At 48.6% G+C, this 23400-nt stretch overlaps 10 protein-coding genes across 10 annotated transcripts; 5 read left to right on the top strand and 5 right to left on the bottom strand.

Annotated features, from left to right (window-relative positions):
* Nucleotides 1–1012: 1012 nt before the first annotated feature.
* Nucleotides 1013–2764, bottom strand: N7446_001749 (FAD-binding oxidoreductase; the record flags this gene model as incomplete). The annotated part of the gene is made up of 5 exons (XM_058510498.1): nucleotides 1013–1293; nucleotides 1355–1575; nucleotides 1627–2116; nucleotides 2180–2609; nucleotides 2684–2764. 5 exons carry the CDS (start codon nucleotides 2762–2764, stop codon nucleotides 1013–1015), a joined length of 1503 nt encoding a protein of 500 aa, XP_058376034.1.
* Nucleotides 2765–4533: 1769 nt separating this feature from the next.
* On the top strand, nucleotides 4534–5519 carry N7446_001750 (uncharacterized protein; the record flags this gene model as incomplete). The annotated part of the gene is made up of 4 exons (XM_058510499.1): nucleotides 4534–4608; nucleotides 4656–4721; nucleotides 4771–4867; nucleotides 4921–5519. The coding sequence occupies 4 exons, from the start codon at nucleotides 4534–4536 to the stop codon at nucleotides 5517–5519; spliced, it is 837 nt and encodes a 278-aa protein (XP_058376035.1).
* Nucleotides 5520–5960: 441 nt separating this feature from the next.
* N7446_001751 (TauD/TfdA dioxygenase family protein) lies at nucleotides 5961–7372 on the bottom strand (the record flags this gene model as incomplete). Its single annotated transcript, XM_058510500.1, has 5 exons — nucleotides 5961–6311; nucleotides 6370–6903; nucleotides 6965–7146; nucleotides 7212–7254; nucleotides 7310–7372. 5 exons carry the CDS (start codon nucleotides 7370–7372, stop codon nucleotides 5961–5963), a joined length of 1173 nt encoding a protein of 390 aa, XP_058376036.1.
* Nucleotides 7373–8115: 743 nt separating this feature from the next.
* On the bottom strand, nucleotides 8116–8970 carry N7446_001752 (alpha/beta fold hydrolase; the record flags this gene model as incomplete). The annotated part of the gene is made up of 1 exon (XM_058510501.1): nucleotides 8116–8970. The coding sequence occupies one exon, from the start codon at nucleotides 8968–8970 to the stop codon at nucleotides 8116–8118; it is 855 nt and encodes a 284-aa protein (XP_058376037.1).
* Nucleotides 8971–9270: 300 nt separating this feature from the next.
* On the top strand, nucleotides 9271–10672 carry N7446_001753 (TauD/TfdA dioxygenase family protein; the record flags this gene model as incomplete). Its single annotated transcript, XM_058510502.1, has 4 exons — nucleotides 9271–9557; nucleotides 9616–10386; nucleotides 10444–10543; nucleotides 10595–10672. The coding sequence occupies 4 exons, from the start codon at nucleotides 9271–9273 to the stop codon at nucleotides 10670–10672; spliced, it is 1236 nt and encodes a 411-aa protein (XP_058376038.1).
* Nucleotides 10673–11019: 347 nt separating this feature from the next.
* N7446_001754 (nucleobase cation symporter-1 family protein) lies at nucleotides 11020–13017 on the bottom strand. The gene is made up of 5 exons (XM_058510503.1): nucleotides 12474–13017; nucleotides 12111–12423; nucleotides 11759–12061; nucleotides 11459–11709; nucleotides 11020–11399 (listed from the first exon to the last, which is right to left on the bottom strand). The coding sequence occupies exons 1-5, from the start codon at nucleotides 12909–12911 to the stop codon at nucleotides 11094–11096; spliced, it is 1611 nt and encodes a 536-aa protein (XP_058376039.1). The 5' UTR covers nucleotides 12912–13017; the 3' UTR covers nucleotides 11020–11093.
* Nucleotides 13018–13143: 126 nt separating this feature from the next.
* N7446_001755 (Zn(II)2Cys6 transcription factor) lies at nucleotides 13144–15541 on the top strand. Its single transcript, XM_058510504.1, has 3 exons — nucleotides 13144–13341; nucleotides 13395–14941; nucleotides 14997–15541. The coding sequence occupies exons 1-3, from the start codon at nucleotides 13244–13246 to the stop codon at nucleotides 15443–15445; spliced, it is 2094 nt and encodes a 697-aa protein (XP_058376040.1). The 5' UTR covers nucleotides 13144–13243; the 3' UTR covers nucleotides 15446–15541.
* Nucleotides 15542–15919: 378 nt separating this feature from the next.
* N7446_001756 (uncharacterized protein) lies at nucleotides 15920–16703 on the top strand (the record flags this gene model as incomplete). Its single annotated transcript, XM_058510505.1, has 3 exons — nucleotides 15920–16255; nucleotides 16326–16440; nucleotides 16495–16703. The coding sequence occupies 3 exons, from the start codon at nucleotides 15920–15922 to the stop codon at nucleotides 16701–16703; spliced, it is 660 nt and encodes a 219-aa protein (XP_058376041.1).
* Nucleotides 16704–17872: 1169 nt separating this feature from the next.
* Nucleotides 17873–19699, top strand: N7446_001757 (MFS transporter; the record flags this gene model as incomplete). Its single annotated transcript, XM_058510506.1, has 1 exon — nucleotides 17873–19699. One exon carries the CDS (start codon nucleotides 17873–17875, stop codon nucleotides 19697–19699), a length of 1827 nt encoding a protein of 608 aa, XP_058376042.1.
* An 834-nt stretch (nucleotides 19700–20533) lies between these two features.
* N7446_001758 (PTH11-like integral membrane protein) lies at nucleotides 20534–21913 on the bottom strand (the record flags this gene model as incomplete). The annotated part of the gene is made up of 5 exons (XM_058510507.1): nucleotides 20534–20928; nucleotides 20986–21053; nucleotides 21111–21484; nucleotides 21563–21630; nucleotides 21688–21913. 5 exons carry the CDS (start codon nucleotides 21911–21913, stop codon nucleotides 20534–20536), a joined length of 1131 nt encoding a protein of 376 aa, XP_058376043.1.
* Between the last annotated feature and the right edge of the window lie 1487 nt (nucleotides 21914–23400).

Below are 23400 nucleotides of genomic sequence, written 5' to 3' on the forward strand. Positions count from 1 at the left end.
TCGAGCGGCCGAAACACGAGATTCGATTGCGATGGACAGTTCAACCCCCCACAGTGTGGGTCACGGATCGCCGACCCCGAGGCCAGGGCTGGTAACTGTACCCGCCCATCAAGAAGCGGTTGTTTCTGGTCAAAGCCCTAATGCGCCCGCAATCCTTCGGCCCCGCAAAACCAATATTTGGAATGTGCGGCTAATGGGACCGACCCACGAGTCTGCTTTTGGGGGGTTGGGAGCCCTATGCCTCAGGCGCAACTACAGGGATATAAAGTTTTTCCTGACAGGGATCACAAGCGAAAAAAGTTGAATACGCGCACATCAAGCCATACCTTCGGCTGCATGCTAAACGAGAGAAGATCGTCCCCTCCGACCGGAGGAATGCCGACGAAATCAAACGTCGAGACACATAGCTTACGATAGCATCTGTTTCGAGTAGGAAGTACGAAGGATTGGCCGTGTTAATACTCCCTCTAGCCAATTTCAACATATCTAACAGCAACTGTGCACGTTGAGGCTCGGGAGATACTGTAAGTTCACCAAAAGAGTTGGGGTGTAGATCCTCTTCAAACCTGCTAGGTATTGTGGCAATAGACTAGGACTATGCAGTGTTCTATATCAACTAGCCTTTTGATCTTTACAGCGCTGACTACAGCAAAAAACAGATACAGGAGAATCAACTGTGATGGGGGGGGGATCATAAGGCAGGGGTATAGCCGCCAAGAACGTTCACCATCATTCTCACAGTTGCTTTACTATAAGATTTCTCATGGTGACGTGTACTTAAATGAATTACAATTGTGGACTAATGGTGGAAAATACCGCTTAGGGGGGCCAAAAAAACCCTTTACATATTGTTACATATACATGTATGCGTGCGTCGATCAGTTCGTCGGTGATGCCCCGAGCACAAAAAGGCTCCACCACATGCATGTACATGTAGCTGCTAAGCGGAACAATTAATACTATTGTTCAAAGGAAGACTGACAAGATTCGCCAGTGCCAACTTTTTAATCGCTCACTGGTCCACCTGGCTTATTTTGAATCCGCCAGGTACCTGCTTCTGGAAAACACCCGCGTGGTCGTACTCCTTAGCAACACGACGGATAAAGTCCACGTTCTTGTGCCCGTAACTGCTCAGGGGATCTTGGGTACCATCGGCATAGTTCAAGTAGATATACTCATTGTCGCCTCCGACCAATTTTGCGTAGGCATTGAGTTCCTCAAGCGCGTCATTGGCCAGGTTGTTGAACAAGGCGTCATCGGCTTCGTCCTTCCATGAGTAGTCAAAGAGAACCTCTGTGGCTATTGTTAATTGCTGCACTTTCAGATCATGATAGTGTGGAAATTGATGACTCACGGAATAAATTGTCATCGAAACGCTCCAGACCCAGCACATTACCACCGTGCTCCTGGCTGTGCTCCGCAAAGAGAGTGGGCCATGGCTGGATGATCGTGTCCATAGTCCAGTCCGTGCTCTTGACACTAGCCTTGGCCTCCTCAATCTTCTCGTTATGGATTTCAATAGTGTGTTTGAGCATCTCGATTGTGTTGACAAATGTGCCGGTGAAGAAGGTGTCGCTGGAAGATGTCAGCCTTCGCTTCTCAGATGGAATGTATAATGTTTCTTACCGGTAGCCGGATGCCTGGACAAGCTCCTGAGTTAAGTTATACATATTGGCAAAGCGCATCGTGTCCGTGATATTGGGGATGTTGGTGAAGTCCTTCAATGCATCCGGGAATGCCACCGGAGAAGTGTACTCCAGAGCATTCGCGACAACGTTCGTGTCGGTCTTTGATGCATACTCCCACATACCAATCCAGGATGCATAATGATCCTTATGGATGTTGTTGATGAACTTATGTCCAGCGGCAAGCTGCTGCGAGGTGGTGCTGTTAGGATAGATAACGAGTCCACCCCACAGTTTGTCCTGGTCAATTGTCTTTAAGTCATACTTAGTGACAATTCCAAAGTTGATTGATCCTCCCTTCAGAGCCTTGTAGAGATCCGGATGACTCTCTTTGTTGGCGTTAACGATCTCTCCGTTGGCCAAAACGACCTCGAAATTTTCGACATTGTCGCAAGCGAATCCGACGCGTGCGGTGTGGAATGTGTTACCACCTAATTTGAAGCAAAACTATTAGAGATTTGTTCTCCAAGCAAGCATCCCTCAATCAATCTTACCACCGACCAAAAAGCCACCCACACCGACCGGACCTCCCCGACCACCAGGTACAGTCACATCATATGGTGCGAGTGTCTTGTATACAGACTGCCACCGAGCTCCAGGTAGGATAGAAGCAGTTCCAGCCTGCTTGTTGTAGACTGTACTGTTCATCATTGACAGATCAATAGTCACACCGTCGCTAATATCATTGGCCCCGGCCCAGGTGGTGTGGCCACCACTCCGGACAGCAAACTTGCAAGCTCCAGCGTCAGTGTCAACCAGGGTGCTAACAGCGCGGGAGACATCCTTGGCAGAGCGTGGCTGCACAATGCATGTCGGCTCAAGCTGAACATTTTCGGCCCAATATGATCCGACCGACTTCGTGTATGCAGTGCTGTTGGGGTAGACGACCTTGCCATGGAGACCGTTCGCTTCCAAAGCCGAACACTAATTAAGAAAATACATTGTTAGCTTCTCTTTCTCACTGATCCAATGGAACGACAGATGCTGGGATCACTTACACATGTTTCAGTGCGCTTAGCCGAGGCGACCTCAGGCAGGACACTAAGAAGCAACGATGCTAATACTGGAGTGATATGCATGGTGATATAGTGGTAAACAAGCGTAACTCTGCTACTTCCGAGCTCGAGAGCACGCAGGTCGGTCTTATATACCTAATTTTGAGCAAAGGCCAAAAGAGCTCTCGAAGTAGGCCGTTTTCCGGTGCCGGTATTCAACCGCGGCAGAGCTAGTTCCATATTGTCAAGTACAGTAGTCGATCAAGAACAGCCGACTAAATGAAACTCCACGAGGTGCACTAGGGGCTTGCGTACCGGGGCCGCGACCCATGGGTCCCCGTCGGTGGGGGCATCAAAGTGTAACAATTAGGGGCTCCGCTAGTGTTTTCAGCTGTACCTGTAATAATGTGGGGGCCACATTCTGTGGCCGTGGGGAATTGACGAGACCTGGATAAAATGCCGGTCTAAGAATAAATCAGGACGAAATACAACATTCCGCTTAAAAGATACTCAGACATGCGGGGGATGTATTGTAATTGTAGTTGGTGAAGAGATAAATCGTGCAGATGGGAGGTAGTAGAAGGGTGGGGGCGGCGGTGTGCGGCCTACGAGGGATTCCAACGTTTCTTTCGAATCTCTTCCTTTCTTTCCTCGCAATCTTCTGGAATTCACCATGGAAGCGAAATCTCCTCTGCCGTATTGACTCAACAAAAGCATACCTCGGACCACCCTCTGGGTCGTATATTGAACCCCCTTGGGTTCTACAGACTTCCAATCTTGTATGCCCCCTTTTCTAACGGTCTCATGCTTGCTACTATACCCCACTGTGGAGGTTCAAACTTTGTGTTTTCGCATCTTCTTTCTTCTTTCTATTTACTTTCGTTTGTCGTCAATACGGTGAGGCGGATGCTGCCGTTATCACCACCAGAACATGATATCTGCCTTACCGCTCTTTCTCTTCATTTACGAGGTATGGACTCAGGGCGTCAAAAAGCTTGGATGATCTCATTGCCATATAACCGGGTACAGCTTGAAAGCCTAGAGGCATCCTTGATACAGGAAGATTAGTTGTATCTTAGAGTAGACCGAGGCCTTTAATGAGTCTATACGGGAATAGAGACCTATGATTAGTAAAAACGTACCACCGTTTTGCTATATATCTTCTCGATGTATACATAGGCCGTCAAATTTTCGTCACAGTTGGTCCCAATTATGTCCCAAGGGGGATCAAAATGTAGCATACTAAATCTCTTTTCAATCTCAGCGTTATGTCATTTGTCTCAATATACATTTAGGAAGACTCTATGCATTCCACTTGTGAGCAAGGAAATCTGTTCCTTCTTTATTGTCAACTACCATCAAGTATAATTACAAGCATATGCACAGTTTCATGACAGATATCAGGTTGGAAAATCTAAGTGAAGCCTGCAATTTAGTCTAAAAACACATCCAAGCCGGCCAGCATTACAAGCTATATACAATGGTCTTTGTCAATTAAGCCGTAGGCATATTAAACCCATTATCGTCTCTGAATAGACAATGGGGAGCATGAAGTCGTAGAGGCTTTTTCTAGATAAGGGAAAGAAAAGAAAAGCCGAGCAAGTTCCTGCCAGGATTGTTTGGTAGGCCTTGGGAATACGAGGTCTCCGCAAGAATTGTTCTTCAAGGTAGACAATGGGAATTGTTTACATTGTCTGAAACCAACTCCAACTATCCATTGTTTCCTTATTGCACGTTTCATTCGTTTTGTGTTTTTATTAAGAGGCACGCGTCTGGGTATTAACTCTACACTGGTGACCATATTTCCTCTTACCTCAATCACTACCCCAAACCGCGTCTGTTCTCAACTCACCATGCTCTGGAGATATCTTATTACTATGGCGATCCAGCTTTGCTGGATAAATCTCGGTGTTTCTGAGCTTACGATTGTACGTTACTCCCACGGACCATGGCCTCAATTGCTAACCATAGACAGCCGATTCCCTGGGTTGGAGACGGGCCCGATTACTTCCAAGGCTATGGCGCCAATGCCCTTGGCTCGGTGAGTATGTTGTCTCTTTTCCAGAATAACTTTCTCACGATAAACACAGCATGGCGACGCGACTTCTTATGCGATCAACTGCCTTGCCACAGAAACTACCTGCGAGCCGTTTTCGCCCGATCTGACCGTTATTGCTGGACCTAGTAGTAAGTAACTACGCCAATTCCTGATCCGAATAAGGTACTGAACTCTTGTCTAGCATATGATATGATTGGCAGCGGCTTTGCGTTTGACATCAAATCCGGCTGCACGTTCACTGGTGATCCCACACCTACCCTCGCGACTTGTGTCCAAACAATCTCATACCACAACACTCCACTTGTGACTACGTCCTCGATTACTGTCACTGGAACCGGCAATCCGAGCACCGGGATCTACCCTGCGATGTTGCGCATGACTGATACTGGAAAGCCTACCACAACCAACCAGCCTGCCACAACCGATCAGCCTACCGCGACTGAAACCTGGAGCCTTCCCAGCATCCAAGACACCGCATCGACTGAACCCTTGACTGCTGCTAGGACTAGAACCCACATCTCGACAGCCACTGGCATCCAGATTCCCCCTCGTCCTGGTAATTCAACCAGTTACTCAAACGGCACTGAGACAGTGACAGTGACGCTGATTGTGACCGAGGCCCCCATCGCTGTTACTTGCAAGTGTGACTGTGAGTGCCCTACTCGTTCTCAGGCCGACGAACATGTGATTTCGAGCACCCCGCCCAACAATGCCATAGGAAAGCAGGTAGCTTTGTCGCTGATGGGTGCAATTCTCGCCGTTGTTGTCTTCTGCATGTGACTAGTCTTGTGGAAATAGATGAGATAAACTCCGACGTTCCAATCAGCCTGTAATAAGGTCAGAGGGATTTTCGTGAGAAGGAGACCGGAAGGGGCGAATAATAAGGAGATGACAGATATTCATGTATTGACAGACAGTCAAGAAGGGTCATCCTCTAGTTAGCAAACAATACAATCAAAAGCTGACCCCATGCCATATGTGCAGACATCAAATCGGTAGCTGTGTATATCTTTTTGCAAGAAGTATCTCTCTGAGATTGTATGAAAGCCATAAGCTCTGTTACAATAATCACAATGCATCAGTCTGCCAGAGGAAATTATTTTGACCACACCAAATCACAAACCCCGAAGAGCGGGCGAAAAATATATTGCAGGATGAGTGGGTTGAAGCTATCCATATCTTAAAAGCAACTGGCATAATCCATCATTGAGTAAATAATATTTAGGCATGCAAGGGGATCGGCACTGGCCCTCTCGGGCCAATGCTTCCACTGATATTTGCCTGATGCATTGACCTTGGACCCATGCGAATCGGGTAGTCAATAGCCGAATGAAAGACCCCATAATTATCCCAAATGACCATGTCTCCTTCTTCGGCTGGAGCCAACAAGACGTACTCCGGCTTCAAAACTCGATTTTGGATATCCAAGAGGAACTTCACGATTTCGGTAACATCTTCTATAATTCGAGGCTCCTCGTCCTGGGAGCTGCGTAGATAGAGCTTTCGAGCGCAATTACCATGTACCTGGAAGGCCTTTTCGCCTGTAAGGGGATTCACCCAGACCAAAGGGTACTGTTTTGTGAGTTTAGTAAATATAATATTGATTGAAAATGGAAAGTGAATCCGGTACCTTCTTTACTGCACTCGGATCGTATTCTCCCAGTTCTTCCAGCGTTAGACGTTCACCCCCTTCTGCCAGACCTAGACCATTGGAATTCCCTTTGCAGCGCTCGGTCCACTTGTATGGATATGGTGCATATTCGACCCAGCTATGGTCGACAAGTGCTTGCTCCTCAGGAGTTAACATTAGGTATAGCTGAGAAGTGCTAAAGTATGCAGTCTGGCCAGGCGGGGACTTAATAGTTCGGCCCGACCCGTCGGCCCACTCGACGGTGACATCAGGTCCTTTGGGAAGTGTAACGCATCGTAGAGTTGTGAACCATGCTGGATGTTTCCCGTATAGCGGAGCATCGATATGCCAGCGTTGAAAACGCGTGATGCCCTTTTCAAAGTCTTCCATGGATGGGGGAACAGCATGAAAGTCGTTGCTGAGTCCACGCTCAATAGTATGGTTTTCAATGCCAAAGTGGTTTTCTCCTTGGAAGCCCTTGCCGATCAGGCGCACGTTTTCCGCGCCAGGAATTCCAACAACCTCTCTCCCTTGCTGAAAGGGCTGGAGTTAGAACTTGACAAAAGTTATGAAGTTACCGAGTAGGAACACTTACTGCGAGAAGTCCCCCCTTCGCGCGGAATGTCTTTAGATCACCGTGGCTGTGGCCATCGCTTGCCTTTGGATCGAGCCGTGTCACCAATTCCCATTGCTTTTTAGGATCCAAATCGTGTTGAGCCTTGACGACGATAACCTTATGCCGCCAAACAGCAGCCTTGAGGCGATCAACATCCTCGTCTACATAATTTGTCAGAACGTAGCTCGTCACAATATGATACTATAATACTGGTTGTAAGACCCACCTGAGATGTTGTTTAAATCCACTCCGGTCACACGAGCTCCGAACTATCGAAACATTAACTTGGAATATCTCCTTCAAGATCAGGAAACAACCACTTACGTTGAATTTTTGCCCAGGGGTTCGCTCGACTGGGGCCACGGTAAAAGACGTAGTTCCATCCATTGTACAGACTTGGTTGCGTGTATTGAGCGAATTTTCCGAGCAGCGATGATGTTATTTATTCAGTTGATAGCCTCAATTACGGACCCGTTTCCCCAGAATTTGAGTAGCTGCTTATCAGTTACATTGTATTTGATTGGCTTAGCCTATCTGCACTTCGGCCGAGGTCGGCCGAGGTCGGGTGGCATTTCTGCAGATACTAAGGGGCACCATAGACTTTACGGGGGTTGTTATCACCTGCAGGTTGAATATATTTCTCAGGGATTGAATATTAACCACTATTGCGATTTCACACACCCCCGGATCGCCTGACGGATGTGCGGAGCGTGATTCAAGTCCAAACAGAATCATCCCGGCCGTTGAGATAAGGCGATGTTATCAACTGCTGATTACGCAGAATCTAGCCAGCCAAAAAAAAAAAAAAAAAAAGAAAAAGAAAACACTCAAGTCTCTCTTCGCAAGACGAACACCCTGGAAATGTTGTTAAAAAGTTCAGCTAGCGTTTGACAATGAAACGACAGATGACACCAGAACAACATGCAGTATGCCACCTGGGCTATAAAACCACTAATGGTCTTAGCTAAATAGATGTAGACAGAAAGCCGTGTTACCAATGCCGAAAATTATTTTGTATTTATAAGAGCCGATCGTAAGTAACGTCGCGTCATTTTCGAGCGATCAATACGCACTAGATAAGGTGGACTTTTGCAGAAATTATGTTGATTCGGCTGTATTGAGAAAATTTACTAATTGGACTTTTCCAGGAGCTCTTGAATTGCCTCAACGGATCCCGTCAAGCCCTGTAGAAGCATCTGATGTCCAACGCCATCAAGGACCCTCACCCAGGCACCATCTCCAATGAGCGCTTTCAGTCCCAACGATCTTTCCACCGGTGAAATGATATCCCCACTCCCAGCCAGCAATAAAGTTGGTGCATTAATAGAGCTGTAATCGGGATCAAGATGATTCAGATCCGCAACTGCTTCACACGCTCTAGCATACGCCTCAGCGTCACAGCTATTCACAGCCTCTCGGACAAACTCTCGAGATTCAAGGGCAACTGAGCCCTGAGGTGGGAAGTTGGAGATTGCGGCCATATCCGCCGCGGCTTGGATACCCTCCATTCGTGTCTTTGCGGCCAGGCCTAGCATTCTTTCCCTCGCCGCGGAAATATGGGCAATTGATCGTCCAGGCCCGAGTAGAGCGAGCCCCCGGATTTGTGATGGATGTCTGGAGGCGTAATGCATTGAGACGATAGCTCCGAGGCTGTGGCCGATGAGGATGAGCTTAGTCCCTGCTGTATCTTCAGAATGGTCTTGCAAAGATGCCACGAGATGTTCCAGGTCGTTGACATATCGAGGGATAGAAAGGACAGTCTCTGGTGTGGACAAAGTGGTTTGACCGAATCCCTCAAAGTCCACGCAGACTAAACGGTTCAGGTGAGGCGAAAGGAATGGTAGCAAAGATTCAAACGTTCTGGTTGATCCTCCTAGTCCATGAAGAAGAATTATCAAAGGACCTAGCTCGTTGCCGGTCTGTGTATAGTGCACATTTGTGCCGTTGGGTGTTTTATGGTAGAATGAAGCAGCGGGAGTATCCATTTTGTCTGCTCTGATGTTCGAACCGAGTTTTGCTTTTCTGTCAATTAAGCCGAGGGTGTCAGTAAATAGAATTGGCTCAATATACTTCATAAAAAAAAGCCCACGTTGCTAATTTAGTAACCCGATCAACGGATCCGGGTACGGCCGAGCTGAGTTGCACATCTACCCGCTATCCGGCCGACGATATGCCCCTTCTGTCCAATGGATTGACGCACGAGAAGTCTTGACTTGATAAAAAGGACATTTATACCGATCTGAATTATGAACCAGAAATCGATTCAAGATTTAACCATAGTCACCATGGTGTTTGCTGTTTCTACCACTGCCACTGAGGGCGCCCCAAAAACCCTAACTGTTCGGGAGGTCTACCAGCCTCCTTCAGCAAGTCGCAGCAATGGACGCGTTGCGCCAATTAAACATGACAGTCAGGTAGACTTCGGAGCGGAGGTATACGGTATCGATCTCAACAACTTCACTTCAGCTGATTTCAAGCTCATCTCCGATGCCCTCCACCGTCACAAGCTGCTTGTATTCAAAGAGCAGCCGGAGATGTTGACACCTCAACAGCAATACCGTTTGACTTCGTGGTATGTCTTCAACGCATATTACATTTTTCCCCCCTGCTGATAATTTGTCGTGCAATAGTTTTGACCCCGACGAAAAGACGGGAGGCTTCGCCCACGGCGCCGACCCAGTCCTTTTCTCTGACAAGAAAGTCACGATATATGGTCTCCCCAATCGACCAGCCATCAACGCTCAACCCCAGGTGCACATTTTGGGGCGCGGCGAAGTTCCCAAGGATCATTTTGATTTCCCACCAGGATTCAAAGTGAAAGGGATTGACCACGTCGACTTCCACCTTCCACCACACACCCCGCAGGAGGAAAGAGATGCGGGATCCAGTCGCTTCTACCAATGGCACTGGGATGGATCCCTCTATAAGATTCCTCCACCGCGTGTAGGTTGTCTTCTGGCCGTGCGCACGCCCAAGGGCCCAGATGTCACTGTGCACTGGGGCGATGGGACGGGAAGAACGATGAATATTGCGCCAGGGGCAACGGCGATGGTCGCTGGGTCAAGGGCACTGCAAGTCTTAGATCCGGAGTTGCGCGAGATCGTCCTCAACAGTCGTATTGAGTACGCGCCGCACGCATTCCAGTGGATGTCAACGGCGCGTAGCACTCAGCTTGGCCACCTTATCGAAACCGAGGGCCGGGAAATGCCGCTAGACAAGCTTTCACCGTGGACGGAGGATGAGATCTGTGTCTATCCCATGGTTTGGACTAATCCTGTGACCGGGGAGAAGTCACTGCAGGTCCACGGCCAGGGAGCATTCAAGCTGTATCTGAAAAACAAACCCGATGGCGAAGAAACTGTTGTAACGGATTTGAAAGAAGTTCGCGCTTTTATGGACAAGTGAGTTTCCATCGCCCTGTCCCTTAAAAGTTGTTTGTGACTAACCGTTGGCCGTAGAATCATGAGCCCCGTTTTGTCCCCGGAAAATATTTACGCGCATCCTCATCAGGAGCAGGATGTCATTCTTTGGTACAACCGGGCACTGTGGCATAGCATCGTAAGATTTGGTACTCCTAATTTGACTAAGATGGATTCTAACGCTGTACAGACTGAGTTCCCAGAGTCGTATGGGCCGAGGATTATGCATCAGTGCAATGTTGCAGCTTCAGATCATCCTTCGATGTAGGGTACAAGGATATTTGTGTTAGGTTATCGCGAGTTTCCACACAAATACACAATAGCACAATTTTTTGTATCTCCTCGCCCTTCATGAGCGTATCGGACAGCAGTCCTGTCTAGTATACACTATAAGCTGAGATTCGGATCCTTGTACCCATTATATACTTCAGGTCCAATACTTGTATGATATCAAGTAGCAAACTTGGATTCATCGTTCGGATTCTACTTTGGTACACTTAAATGACGCTGTCTGCTTTCTGCGTTAATACATCTGAGGCAACTCGCAATTCTATTGCTCATACAGGGGATACTAGGTCATGCAATCTGCTGGCCTACATGAGTAAATGTGATAAAGTGCGAACAAGAGGAATTGCAATAAGTTACTATCTGTTATTAAGCGAAAACACGGGAAATCCAATCCTGTCAAATCACGCCTTAGGCTTGGTAGATGATTGCGTCAGATATCCTGTGCTCACATCTGCCTCTAAATCCGAATCCACTGCAACACCTGATACCACGGCAGGCACCAGCGTTGCTCGATCAGGCCAGACATAATTCAACACAAAGTAAAGAGAAAAGGAGAGACTGAACCCATAAAGATAGTTGATCGCATATAGATGCTGCAGGCCCGTGTTGAGGTTGACATTCTTCGGTGTCACAGCATGTGCTAGCCCTGGGAGAAGCGGCACAATGACCAACAGATTGCATAGGAGAGCACGCCAATTGGTGCCAAGCTAAATATTCAAATGATAAGTTAGTCATACCTCCATTCTCAGAATTCGAAGAAACATGCCTTATAGTAATATATTCCTCGGGGATCAAACAAAGCCGGAACGTCGTATTTGCGTCGCTTAATGACCCAGTAATCGCAGCAGAGAATACCTGCAATGGGCGCCATGAAAATGGCATATGCACCCATAAAGCTAAGGAAAGTCTTCCCACTCTTGATGATAATCCAGGGACATAGAGCCCATCCGCCTAGGAGAATACATATGATCATCCCGCGCTTGATGTTGATCCATTTGGGGCACATGGTGACCACATCTAGGAATATATTAGTGTGATTTCGTGTTTCGCGTTCAATTGAACTGACCGTTGGCAAATGATACAGAGTTCGCAGAGACATTGTTGCAGATTTGAGCAAGTAACCATAATGAGCCACAGAAAAACGCCGCAGCTCGTCCGCCGGAGGACCCTTGCCATTGAGCGATTATCTCTAGTGGGCTCCATAGAATGGTGCCGTATAGTTGTTTGGACGCACCGGCGGCTATGATACCGAAAAGACCGGTAATAACCTTGAACAGGGGAATCATTGGTAGTTGCCATACCGGGCTCCCACGCTTCTTGCTGAAGCGGGAGAAGTCTGAAATGTTGACCGCCAGTGTCGAAAAGCCACCTAAGAAGGGTGAGTCCATATTCAAGGAGCAGGTTAAATATCTGCCTACCTGTGATTGAGGTCATGTTCATGAGCCACAACCATGCACGCTCCGAGCCATGAACACTGGGTGGCTGTTTGAATATAGCGTCGCCACCCCCTGCTTTCACGGAAATCCAGATCACCATAGCCAATGCCATGGGTGGCACCAGCATAGACTTGAAAATGAACATATATTGGAGCTTATGTGTGGGAATGAAGAGGAATGGTGTTTGAATGACATGGTAAACAACATAGGAAACCATGCCCTGCGTCGTGATAGCAGCCGACTTTGGTAGATGATTAGGAAGGTGTGTGTAACTGGGCCATATGGCTGTAATCATCTGTCTCCATGTCAGCTCGGGTATTTCAACAGGAATGGGAGTGTACCTACTGCAGTCACGCATTGCCCTCCATACGAGCTCTGAATACCGAACCAAAACAGAGCCAGCATAGCACGCGATGCCACACAGAAATATCCAAAATATGTACCATAACTGGCACGAATAGCGACAGGAAATGCGATATGCAGATCAGCTCCCACGGCTCCATTGAGGACTGTTGGGATGGCATTACATAGCGCTGCGACTAGGGTTAAAGTCACTGTGTCTGTGGCGGATAGACCAGATGCATATGCCGAGCTGGCGGCCGACCAGGTTGATACAGTGACCAGGTCTGACAGCCAGTATTGTGTGAAAGTCCAGCCGGTCCATGTCCATTTCTCTGGGGGAACTGGGTCTTGATCGGCGTTACTCCACACATGTGGTGGAGCTATACTGCTTTCTTGTTTGGGCAATGCCCAATCCTTGCGATGAGTACGCAAACGCATCATTGTTGACGAGACCTTGATACAGGGGGCAACATTGGTCTTTTGAGGGTTTGTTGAAGTAGCGACGGGGAAGAATCATCCGGGGCTCCTAGATAACGGAACGTGAAAGCTAATACAGAGCGGCGAACAAGGCGATATCATAATCTGAGGCGTTCTCAACATGTTTGCCCCCCGCATTCCAGTGTGCATGTAGTCAGACGCGCCAATTGCATCGCATATCGCTTATCAGCTATCACGGATCAGCCAAGCGATAGCGTCGGCCGAGATGATAACGCATATAAAGCCAAGAATCACCCAACCCGTCTCTCATCCGGTCAGGAACCTTTATTATTATCATGAACTCGGCAAGAAGAAAGCGCTTGGCATGTGCAGAGTGTACCCGTCGAAAGATCAAGTGCGATAAGGTGTTGCCATGTCGGAATTGCCGCCATAGGTGAGTATCAACTCCCTTGCTTAACTATGTTGGTTCCTTACGCGGATGTTTAGAGGCAGTTCCTGTTACCGCACTCCGCAGTCTTTGTCCCATCCGCGAGTAACTGCAGAATCCCCACACATTTCCCGCGTATCCCGCCCGACAGAGCTCACAGGAACCCTCGCCGCCTGTTTAAATGAGTTGCAAGCGACACTTCAGTCCGTGAATGCAGGCGAACGCTTGAGTCCGAATTTGGATGATAGCGCAGTGTCGTTGTCAGCGGGGCCAACGCCATCAACGCCAATTCCGTCCGAGGCAGACGACCCCAGTCCCAGTCGTGAGACGGCCGAGGTCGAGGATGCTGCAACAATATTGGAGTTCTTGGCATGGGGTCGGAGGAAAGTCCCTGATTTCGACTGTCTAGCTGGAGATCAAAATGGGGTTCAGGGACAGTCTCCTGGAGACGTATCTCAACCTGGAGGTCCTGCAGATCATCCTCAGTTGCGTTTGACTGATGACCAGTCTTCACTTCCAGTTTTACAGCTCTTACTTCCCGAGCCGCGCACTTTACTCCGAATGGTAAACTACCACTGCGAGTGTCTTTTATGGTACCATGCATCGTTCCACGGGCGCGTATTTCAACAAGAGGTTGATACCTTCCTCAAACGATATCATGGTCATATCGATACCAACCAAATCGATCTCCAGTGGGTTGCGCTTCTCTTTGCCGTCCTCGCAGGAAGCATAACATGTGCTCCGCGCCCAACAGCTGTTTCATGGGGATTCGAAGACCCAGAGCGTGCAACGCTGGCTCACCGATTCTTCAAGGCTGCATTAGTCTGTCTAAATCTTGCAGATTACACTGCTCGTCACTCTTTATACGGAATTCAATGTATCACGACCATGACCATAAGCGCGCATTTGCTCGGCCATTCAAATAGTCATTCCGTCAAACTAGCATCCGTTGTGCGGGTTGCACAAAGTCTAGGAATGCACCGACTTGGCTCCGAAGCCGATGACGATACATCAAATAGAGCACGAAGAGAGATCGGCCGACGGCTCTGGGCAGAGCTTTGTATCCAGGATTGGTTCTCGATACCATTTTCAGAAAGCTATCTCATTCATCGAAGGGACTTTAATACAAGCAAGCCTATGAACAGCATGGATGATGGCGATATGAGACCAGTTCCTGATAACGAGCCTACCCCTGTTACTTACCATCGTTTCCTGTACGACATCGCAACCCTCATGCCCCAGCTTCAGGATGATATATCTGCATCGCACACACTATATGCCAAATATGAGCATGTCATTCGGTACGATAAGCAAATGCGCTCGCTTGTTAGCAAAGATGTTCCCGCATGTCTTCGCAACACCGCCGTTGACCCCTCTTGGCCTCAATACATACCCTGGGCACGCCATTGTCTGACAATCAGCTCCGCGCACAAAATTATCATGATTCATCGCAAGTTCCTTTGGTCCAGTTTTACTAATTCGGCATTTAACTTTACTCGCAAAACGTGTATTGCGGCGGCTAAAACTATAATTCGGGAGCAGAAACAACTGGTCAAGGAGAACGGGCCAACACTGTGGATTTATCACGCATTTAGCGTTGCAGCTAGTGTGGGTTCTTCCCGATATCCGTTTGGAGCCGCACAGACTAATCTTTGTTCTAGATCATACTTTGCCTGGATCTTTTTTCGATCCACTCCCTGACTCTGACCAACGAGATAACCGCGCGCTGGCCAACGATACAATTGAGATTTTGTCCCAGAGCGATACAAGTATGATTGCTGCTAGGGGCGTTAAGATACTGCGCCTATTGCTTCAGTTTGAGCAGGACCGAGGGAAATTATCATCTTCGTGGGATATACGCGGTCTTGTCCAGTCTTTCTGTGACCAAGAGGTATCAGTGGGTCGTGCAAGTAAATCGCAACCAGCTGCTGATAATATGACTCCCACCGAAGCACGCTCGCCACTTTCATCAATGCAGCTGCCGAGTTTCCCACCTCAGGAGTCTCACTCTGAAGAGTTGTATAGTAATTTTCTTCTTCCAAACTCCAGGTTTGGGATGCATGATTCTCTAGAGGATATCCTGTTACTCGCGCAGATTGGAGGATCCTAGTTTATTGATGTATTCTCAATTTACAAATTTGAAAAACATATATCTGTGCTCGTCTTTTCAACAGAATGCATTCACGCATGTGGATCATATAAGACTGAGGTATATTTTTGAGAACTGCCGTACCGGGACACAACAGGGGCAAGTGTCAGCACGGCAATAATTCCGCTAGAAACCGCGCTATAATGCTTGGTAACGGATTCATAATGCGGCTGATTAATCTGGCCCGCTTATCAACTCGGCACTATGTAACTCCGTACATCCGACTTTCGTCTGATTGGTCAATTGTTGCGTTTTATCCGCTATTGCGGGACAATCGTGAGAAATCGACGGATGGAAATAGAAAAACTTGGTGATCTGGCCATTAATGAATTTGCAATCCACTATGTGAGCCGATCTATATAAACGCCGCCATCCTAGGACTTTTGGTTTTTCCATCCATTCCAATCCACCCTCACTACACCCCTCACCTTCACAATGACCTTCACAAAGAGCGAATTCAAGAACCCGGCTACCACCACTCTCCTTGAGTTGGTCAAGTCCCGTCGTACCTACTACGGACTTAAGGCTGAGAGCCCTATCTCCGATCATGCCATTGAGCGCATTGTCCAGGACTCCGTTCTCCACGTCCCCAGCTCTTTCAACACTCAGACCTCCCGTGTTGTTCTCCTGCTGAAGGAGGAGCACCAAAAGGTCTGGGATATCGCTATCAGCGCCATGGAGGGCCTTGTTGCTGCCGGTCACGTGCCCAAGGAGCAGTTCGAGACCGCCACCAAGCCCAAGCTGAACGCTTTCCGCGCCGCCTACGGAACTGTACGTGCTCCGTTGATTGAAGCTTAACACACACCAAAATAGTGAATTACTTGCTGATTGCTATTTACAGGTCCTCTTCTTCGTTGACTACGAGTCCCTCGCTCCTATCAAGGAGAAGTTCGCCCTCTACGCCGACAAGTTCGACCCCTTCGCCCTGGAGTCCAACGCCATGTCTCAATACCTTGGTATGTTTTTCCCGTCCGATTTAACATTACAGACATGAATCTAACAATGACTAGTCTGGCTCGCTCTTGAGTCCGAGGGCTTCGGCGCCAACCTCCAGCACTACAGCCCACTGATTGACGAGCAGATCACCAAGACCTGGAACCTGCCTGCCTCATGGAAGTTGGATGCCCAGCTGGTCTTCGGTGCTCCCACCTCTGAGGCTGGAGAGAAGACCTTTGCTCCTGTTGAGGACCGCTTCAAGGTCTTCGGCAAGTCCGCATAAATCATAGAAGCATCTTGAAATTATATAGCGTTACGAATGAAAGACCATGTCCAATCATTTTCTTCTGAAACCATACAAGTCAGCAGGTAGAATTTAAATATGGTAGAAACATGGCCCAGTAAGGAGAGGATCTGCCAAACATGACGTTGCATGCATGCAGGGCGATCTTGATCAAAGCTTGGTCCCGCAGCCAAAGGTCACAGAACGACAACGGCTGTGGTGATCACCCGGAGATCCACGAGAAGGAAGTTAATATCCAAATCAAAACACTAGCTATCCTAGACTTGCGGTGTGACTACTTACACAGAGTCCCACCAGTTCGCTACCCAATGGAGGCAGGGAGGTTGAAGCCATAACAAATTCCATCCCCTGATATTCTGACGATCATTACAAACTCGACTCATCTTTGGGGACGTAACTATTGCCCATATATGCATCCCGAACACACCCTGGGCCGACCGAACATCCATGCAAGGTCCCGACTGGACCTGCTTCGGTCGCTCCTTTTCCCTCGGAACTCGGATTCCGACACGAGGATATGAAGCCGTGCATCCGATTGGGCGTAAAACTCGTGGATAAAGTCGATAGTAAAGTGAAAACTCTTTAGCCGAGTCAATCCTTGTCGATCTAAGGGTAGACATGTATTGATATGCGGTGCTTCGTACTTCATTCTCTAGTGGCATTCCATCACGCATCTCACATGTTGTGAATAGATCGACTGTCTCACTTGCCTCACAATGATTGTCCTCAATTGTGTTTCACTTCTTCTCTTCCACGCCAGAAACAAGAACTGGAATACGGGGTTTAGCGTGGTCATAGCTATGCATCCCTAGATAAGAGGACTTGGTCGGCAGGTATCGTCCGCTGGACATAACTGTTGCGCAGTAAGATCAGATCGTCGGTCCCACTGCTCGACAGTACACGCAAGCTTCCGCAAGGGATTCCGATATATGCCCGGGAGTGATGTGGAAGTACATGTAATGCATACGTAGAAGTGAAGCGGTTAAATGTCGACCTTATTTTCGTGGAGTTCCACCCACTCCACCATCGACCACACACAATATTTAGTCCGTTTTCGCCACAAGCGCTCATATTTCATGTGAGATTTCCTACTTTTTTCTTCTTCATCCCCCATCCCAAGTATCGTTTCTGGCCTCGACAGTTCTAGCATGTCGAACGAGCATCGTGCGGGCGCAGAGCGTCCACAGGACCCTGTCACCCACACTGAACCCAGCCAACGTCTAGATCCAAGTCAAGAGCTTCCAGATGCAGACTCAGCACCTGAATCCAGTCGGTCTTCGATGTCCTATACAAGGACGTACTCGACTCCAGCGACCGGGGCACAAACCCCAGATCCATTAATGGGAACCACCATCGTCGACAGCGTCGCACTACAAAATCTATCATTCAAAAAGATGGACCAAGAACCCGATGAGCCCTACACAATCGACACCAAAGGACCCCAAGTAACAAACCGAAAGGCCTCAATCTCGGGATCCCGTAGTCGGGACGATGTCGCCGACGAAGCGGCATCCCCGATCCGAAGCAAGCAAGGCATCCCGCCCGAGATCCCGAACTTCACAGCGGAGCTCATCTTAATATTCGTTTGCTCAGCAGGCCTAATGCTATTCTCATTCCTGCTCGGCGACATGCTCGCTCCGCAAGAACAAATCAAAAAAGCCCTCGGCATCACCAATACCGAACTCCCGTGGGTCGTCGGCGCCTTCAATGTCGCGAACGGCCTGTCGGTTATCATCTCCGGCTCGCTAACTGACCTAGCACCACCAAAACTCTTAATGGTCGGAGCGTTCGCTTGGCTCGCGGTATGGAATATCATTGGCGTGTTCACTCTGCATCCGTCCCGCTATATCCTGTTCTTCGTGATGCGTGCCATGCAGGGCTTGGCAATCGGCGTCTTGGTCTCTGGCAGTATGAGCATCCTCGGGCGCGTCTATTCACCAGGTATCCGCAAGAACCGCGTCTTCTCTGCGATGGCAGCGTGCGCTCCATTTGGGTTCTCCCTCGGCGCTATCCAAGGCGGTGCTCTATACCAGCACCTTCCATGGATCTTCGGATCAAACGCCATGATCTGCGCGTTGCTCTGCGTTGCAGCCTGGTTCAGCATCCCACCACTGCGACCCGTCGCTGATGTCGCCGGCACCGAAGCACCAACCCTCCGTCAATTCGACTATTTAGGCGGTTTCTGCGCTGCTGGCGGCTGTGTGTGTCTCCTCTTCGGTCTAACCCAAGGACCCGTCGCCTCCTGGCAACCATACACCTACGTTCTGATCATCATCAGTCTCATCTTATTCATCGGCCTATTCTTCGCAGAACGCCGCGCAGTCCGCCCTCTCATCCCCAACCGCCTCTGGAGTACCCCAGGCTTCACGCCGTTGATGATAGCCTACTTCCTGGGCTTCGGGTCATTCTTCGGCTGCTGGCAATTTTACGCCATCCAATTCTGGCTCCGAATCCAACACGCCACGCCCATCGCCGTGGCTCTCTACCACATCCCCAACGCACTAGTCGGCGTGCTAGCAACATGGATCGTCAGTCGAATCCTCCACCTCGTCCCGGGCCATTATATCTACGCCGTATCGATGTTCGCCTTCACGCTCGGGCCGGCGTTCTTCATTCCCCAGACTGCCAACACGATCTACTGGGCTCTTTCTTTCCCTGGTGTTGCGCTCGTCACTTTCGGTCCTGATCTTGCTTTTGCGGCTGCTTCTATTTTCATTACTAGTAACGTGGCTCGCTCGTACCAGGGTAGTGCGGGTGCGTTGCTGGTTACGAATCAGAATCTTTCGTCAGCGATTATGACTAGTGTTGCTGATGCTATCGGGACCCGTGTTAATCGTGGTCCGTCTGGTGAGATTGGGCTTGAGGGGTTGCATGCTATTTGGTGGTTTGCTCTTGCGGCGCAGTTGCTTGCTGCTTTGGTTACGATTGTTTGGGTTCGGATTCCTAAGGAGGAGGAGAAGGAGCATGTTACTTGATTTTAGTAGACTTTAGATTTGGTTTCGGTATATAGATTAGACTTGGCTTATGCCTCTAGATATTACGATTTATGTTTTGCTGTTCATTTCTTGAAGATCTCTATTTTCATTTCGTGTGTCCTGGAATCAATCTGATGACCTATAGGATTGCGCGGATATTCGTTGCTGATTTCTTCTTTAAAGCCACTTTCATCATGGGTTCACGCCCAGACTCCCAAAGAAGACTAAGCTGGCATACATCTCAAGAAGTAATGAAAGTTATATCAAACAAATCATAAGGTACATCGAGGTTAAGGCTGTTCTGATGCTTGTTCGAGTACATGCTTCGATAACAGCAGACAGAGGAGGTGGAACGATCAACTCCAGCACATGTATGATTCAGACAATTCCATAAATCAGGCCCCGTATAAGATCGCTAGGATTATAAAGAGACTTTGGCTTTCAGGGAAAGGTAGATGAGTAGTTGTATTGAGGTTGTATCTCGGCTATTGTAAAAGAATTAAGAAAAACACAAGGTAGTCCATTCGAACAGAACCGTTGCAATGTGATTATATTTTGGAAGAATCGCGGACCATGATCCACCATGATTAGATATAGCGAGAAAGGGAAAAGGAACAAAAAAAAAGGAAAGACAGACAGAAATGTCAGTAAGCCACCCATTCCAAAAGGTATCCCCCAAATCGCAAACCCGAGCCAAATAAAACAAGAAGACAAGAAACCAAAGTAAGCCAGCCGTCACCATGCAGTCATTAGAAGAGAAAATAGTCGCCCGTATGCTGGACTGAAAATAATAGTATATATAAAGAAGCGAAAGAAAAAGGGTCAAAAGGGTCATCAAACATCCGTAACTAGCCGCCGCTCACTGGAATTATCATGTTTAGTCAACTCATGCTTAGTCGAGTCCTGCATGATGCTCATCTCGGTAGTAACCTCGATACCGCTAAGAGAGCTGTGACTTGCGCGGTCGCCAGGTTTGACATTTATGGAGTACATATCATATTCCTTGTCGTGATTCTGGCTGAAAAGCTCCGTGTGGCGTTTTTGGCTGCGGGTTGTGGTCATGTTGGTGACGGTGGGTCTGTTGTTGGAGGTGTAGCGGTTGTAGCTGTTTGTAGATAGGAGCTTGGGGAAGATGCGGCTGATAATTGGTCGTAGGAAGGGTAGACATGAGCAGATAATAGCGACGTTGCACTCTGCTGCGGTCCAGTAGGCGGCTCCGACGTTGCTGTCTGTTTTGTTCGTTAGCTTTGTTTTGGGGGTCAAGACTTGAGGTGGATAGTGCGTACAAGAAGTATCGGTGCTCTTTGCTACTTGGCGGAGACTTGATAGACGGAGGATACTGGTAATCACAACCCTAGATGATATGTTAGTCTCCAGTTTTGACCATTCAAGCGGGGTCTGGGGCACATACAGAATACCAATCGCGAAGACACCCATGAGAGCGAGCTTTTGCATGCGGGGGAGTTGGAGTTTAGAAAGGAGCGGCATCGGCAACAGAAGCAGTGAAACGTCTGTTGCGATATTCATAGAGGCATTGAAGAACCAGACGGCCTCAAAACTTAAACAATTGCCTGGCAGGTCGTGGTTCCAGAATTTCGCGACTGGAACACAGTTCACGTAGCCACTGATGATAGCCCATGTTGAGTAGGTGGCTACGATGGCCATCACAATGTAGCAAGCGAAGCGGAATGATCGACCAGGGAAAATGCGTAGATATTGGAAGAGAATGGAGAACTTGGTGAATGCCAAGCTGGCGTTATACATGGGGATAGCAGCCCACAAGCACTAGGGTAGGTCTGTCAGCAGGTATTCGAAGTGAGATTGGACATCGCTTAAAGTAGAGGATGACCTGTTGGCACATACCTTGAGTTGTTGCTGCAGCACATTACTAGGAAGCAGATCCGAGTGGATTCCCATGCCATAGTGTAGTTCTGAAATCATTGTTAGTGTGGCTGTCCCTCAAATTCACGAACAGAGCTTGAACTTACGAGCCGCAACGAGGGCTAGGTAAACCAGAGCAAACACCAAGGAAATCAAAATAGCCCAATCCTCTCGACCGGTGATCTTCATCAAACCAAGTCGTGCATATAACCGCATGGCAACAATGACAGTGGAAATGGCGGTCAGTACCGTCGTCACCACCAATGCACGTTGACCCTGGGAATGGCCATTGTCCTCATCGCGAGCCATCAAAGCGTGTAGAGACCCATCCATGGTGTATATGTATATATGTCGAAATAAAGAGCGTAGTAGTGGGAATAGTCGCTAAAGAGCGTGAGGGTGAAGATATTCAATAGGTCATGCCCGAGATCAAGGCGGCACGGATACCCTCAATTGTTCTTGCTCACTGCATCGGGCACTATTGGCGTTGAAGTCGAGTTTCACCCAAGCGAATCTGATGCCTGAGAAGAAAGAGTCCTCTTCGGGACAGCGAACGGGGACAAGCTCTTTTGAATTCAGTCCAAATGTCGATCAGTGGCTTCCCAAACTGCGGAGAAACAGTCAGTCCATGCATGAGTTAACAAAACTTGCTGTTCGCTTGTTTACCGTCCCCACAATGCTTGAATAGTCTGCTCAATAGCGCACCCAAAGGCAGCGATCCCCAGGTACTGAACCAGGTTCCCGGGAGGCTTGAGCTGCCATGAAGACGCACGCCATGGGGTCCTCCAATGGGAGGCCAGGCAGCCTGCAGAGAAACATCAATGGAACCCTTTAGCGCGGATTTACTCGCCTGGTCTCCATCTGCATAGGCGAGGTATGGACCCCGAGAGGCGGTTTTCCGGCAACACCATTCGAGGGACATCAGAAGAAGGATAAGATTGACATGTAGCCGCCGAATGGGCCATGGAAATCCCGAGCTGTCTTTTACAGTTCCCCTATTGAGTATGGGCCCGCGTGAACGGGCCTCCTTTTTAGAGAGTTGACCCACCATAGTGGACACTACGCCGCGTTTTCAGTGGCTGCGGATGTCTTGCTCCTTGTCCAGGGGAATAGTGCAGGGCAGACATGGTTCAAAATCGTGTTACATTATTGATGTTGCATGAAGTTTGTTCTCCGCTTACTCCGCGACGGAGTACATTACTGAATGCATATGCAGCTTCACCAAGCATCACCGCAATTGCAGACGTGCCCGGCCAAATACCGAGCTGATGGATCCAAACCTGATTCAGTGAAGATATTACTCCCTGGGAAGGTTAAGACACGATCTACGGAGGACCTTGACTGTCAACGTGACAGAAAACATTGTGCATATCACTTCCTATTTAGGCTAGACAGTCAACATAGATACCCCTGATGCCAAACATTCCTATTGTTCCTCAACTACATTTCTGTAAAGGAAACAAAAACCCGATTACTCGCTCAAAACCACTCAATCAACTAGACCAACTACAGCCAAGCCTTGGTGATCCTTTTCCATCCCCCCGGAACATGTTTTGCACCACACTAAATGCGCCCTGTAAAGGTGCTCCGCAATAATCGCCACTATTCAATAATGCAGATTTGGAATTCCACCTCGGGCATCGGAGCCACATGCCTCCGCGCACGCGCGGGTTTCGCAGTGTCCTCATCCAGCGCACGGGGCTACACAAATGTGGATTTTCTCAACTACTACTGCGACTCTTAAGTGCTGTTGGCCTCGATGGCTCGCATCACTCCAAGATCTACCGATGATGTGCTTGGAACTGAATTGTAGTTGCCTC

This window comes from Penicillium canescens (genome assembly GCF_028828765.1).
Source record: "Penicillium canescens strain IBT 15451 chromosome Unknown utg000002l_segment0_segment0, whole genome shotgun sequence".
NCBI classification, from domain to species: domain Eukaryota; kingdom Fungi; phylum Ascomycota; class Eurotiomycetes; order Eurotiales; family Aspergillaceae; genus Penicillium; species Penicillium canescens.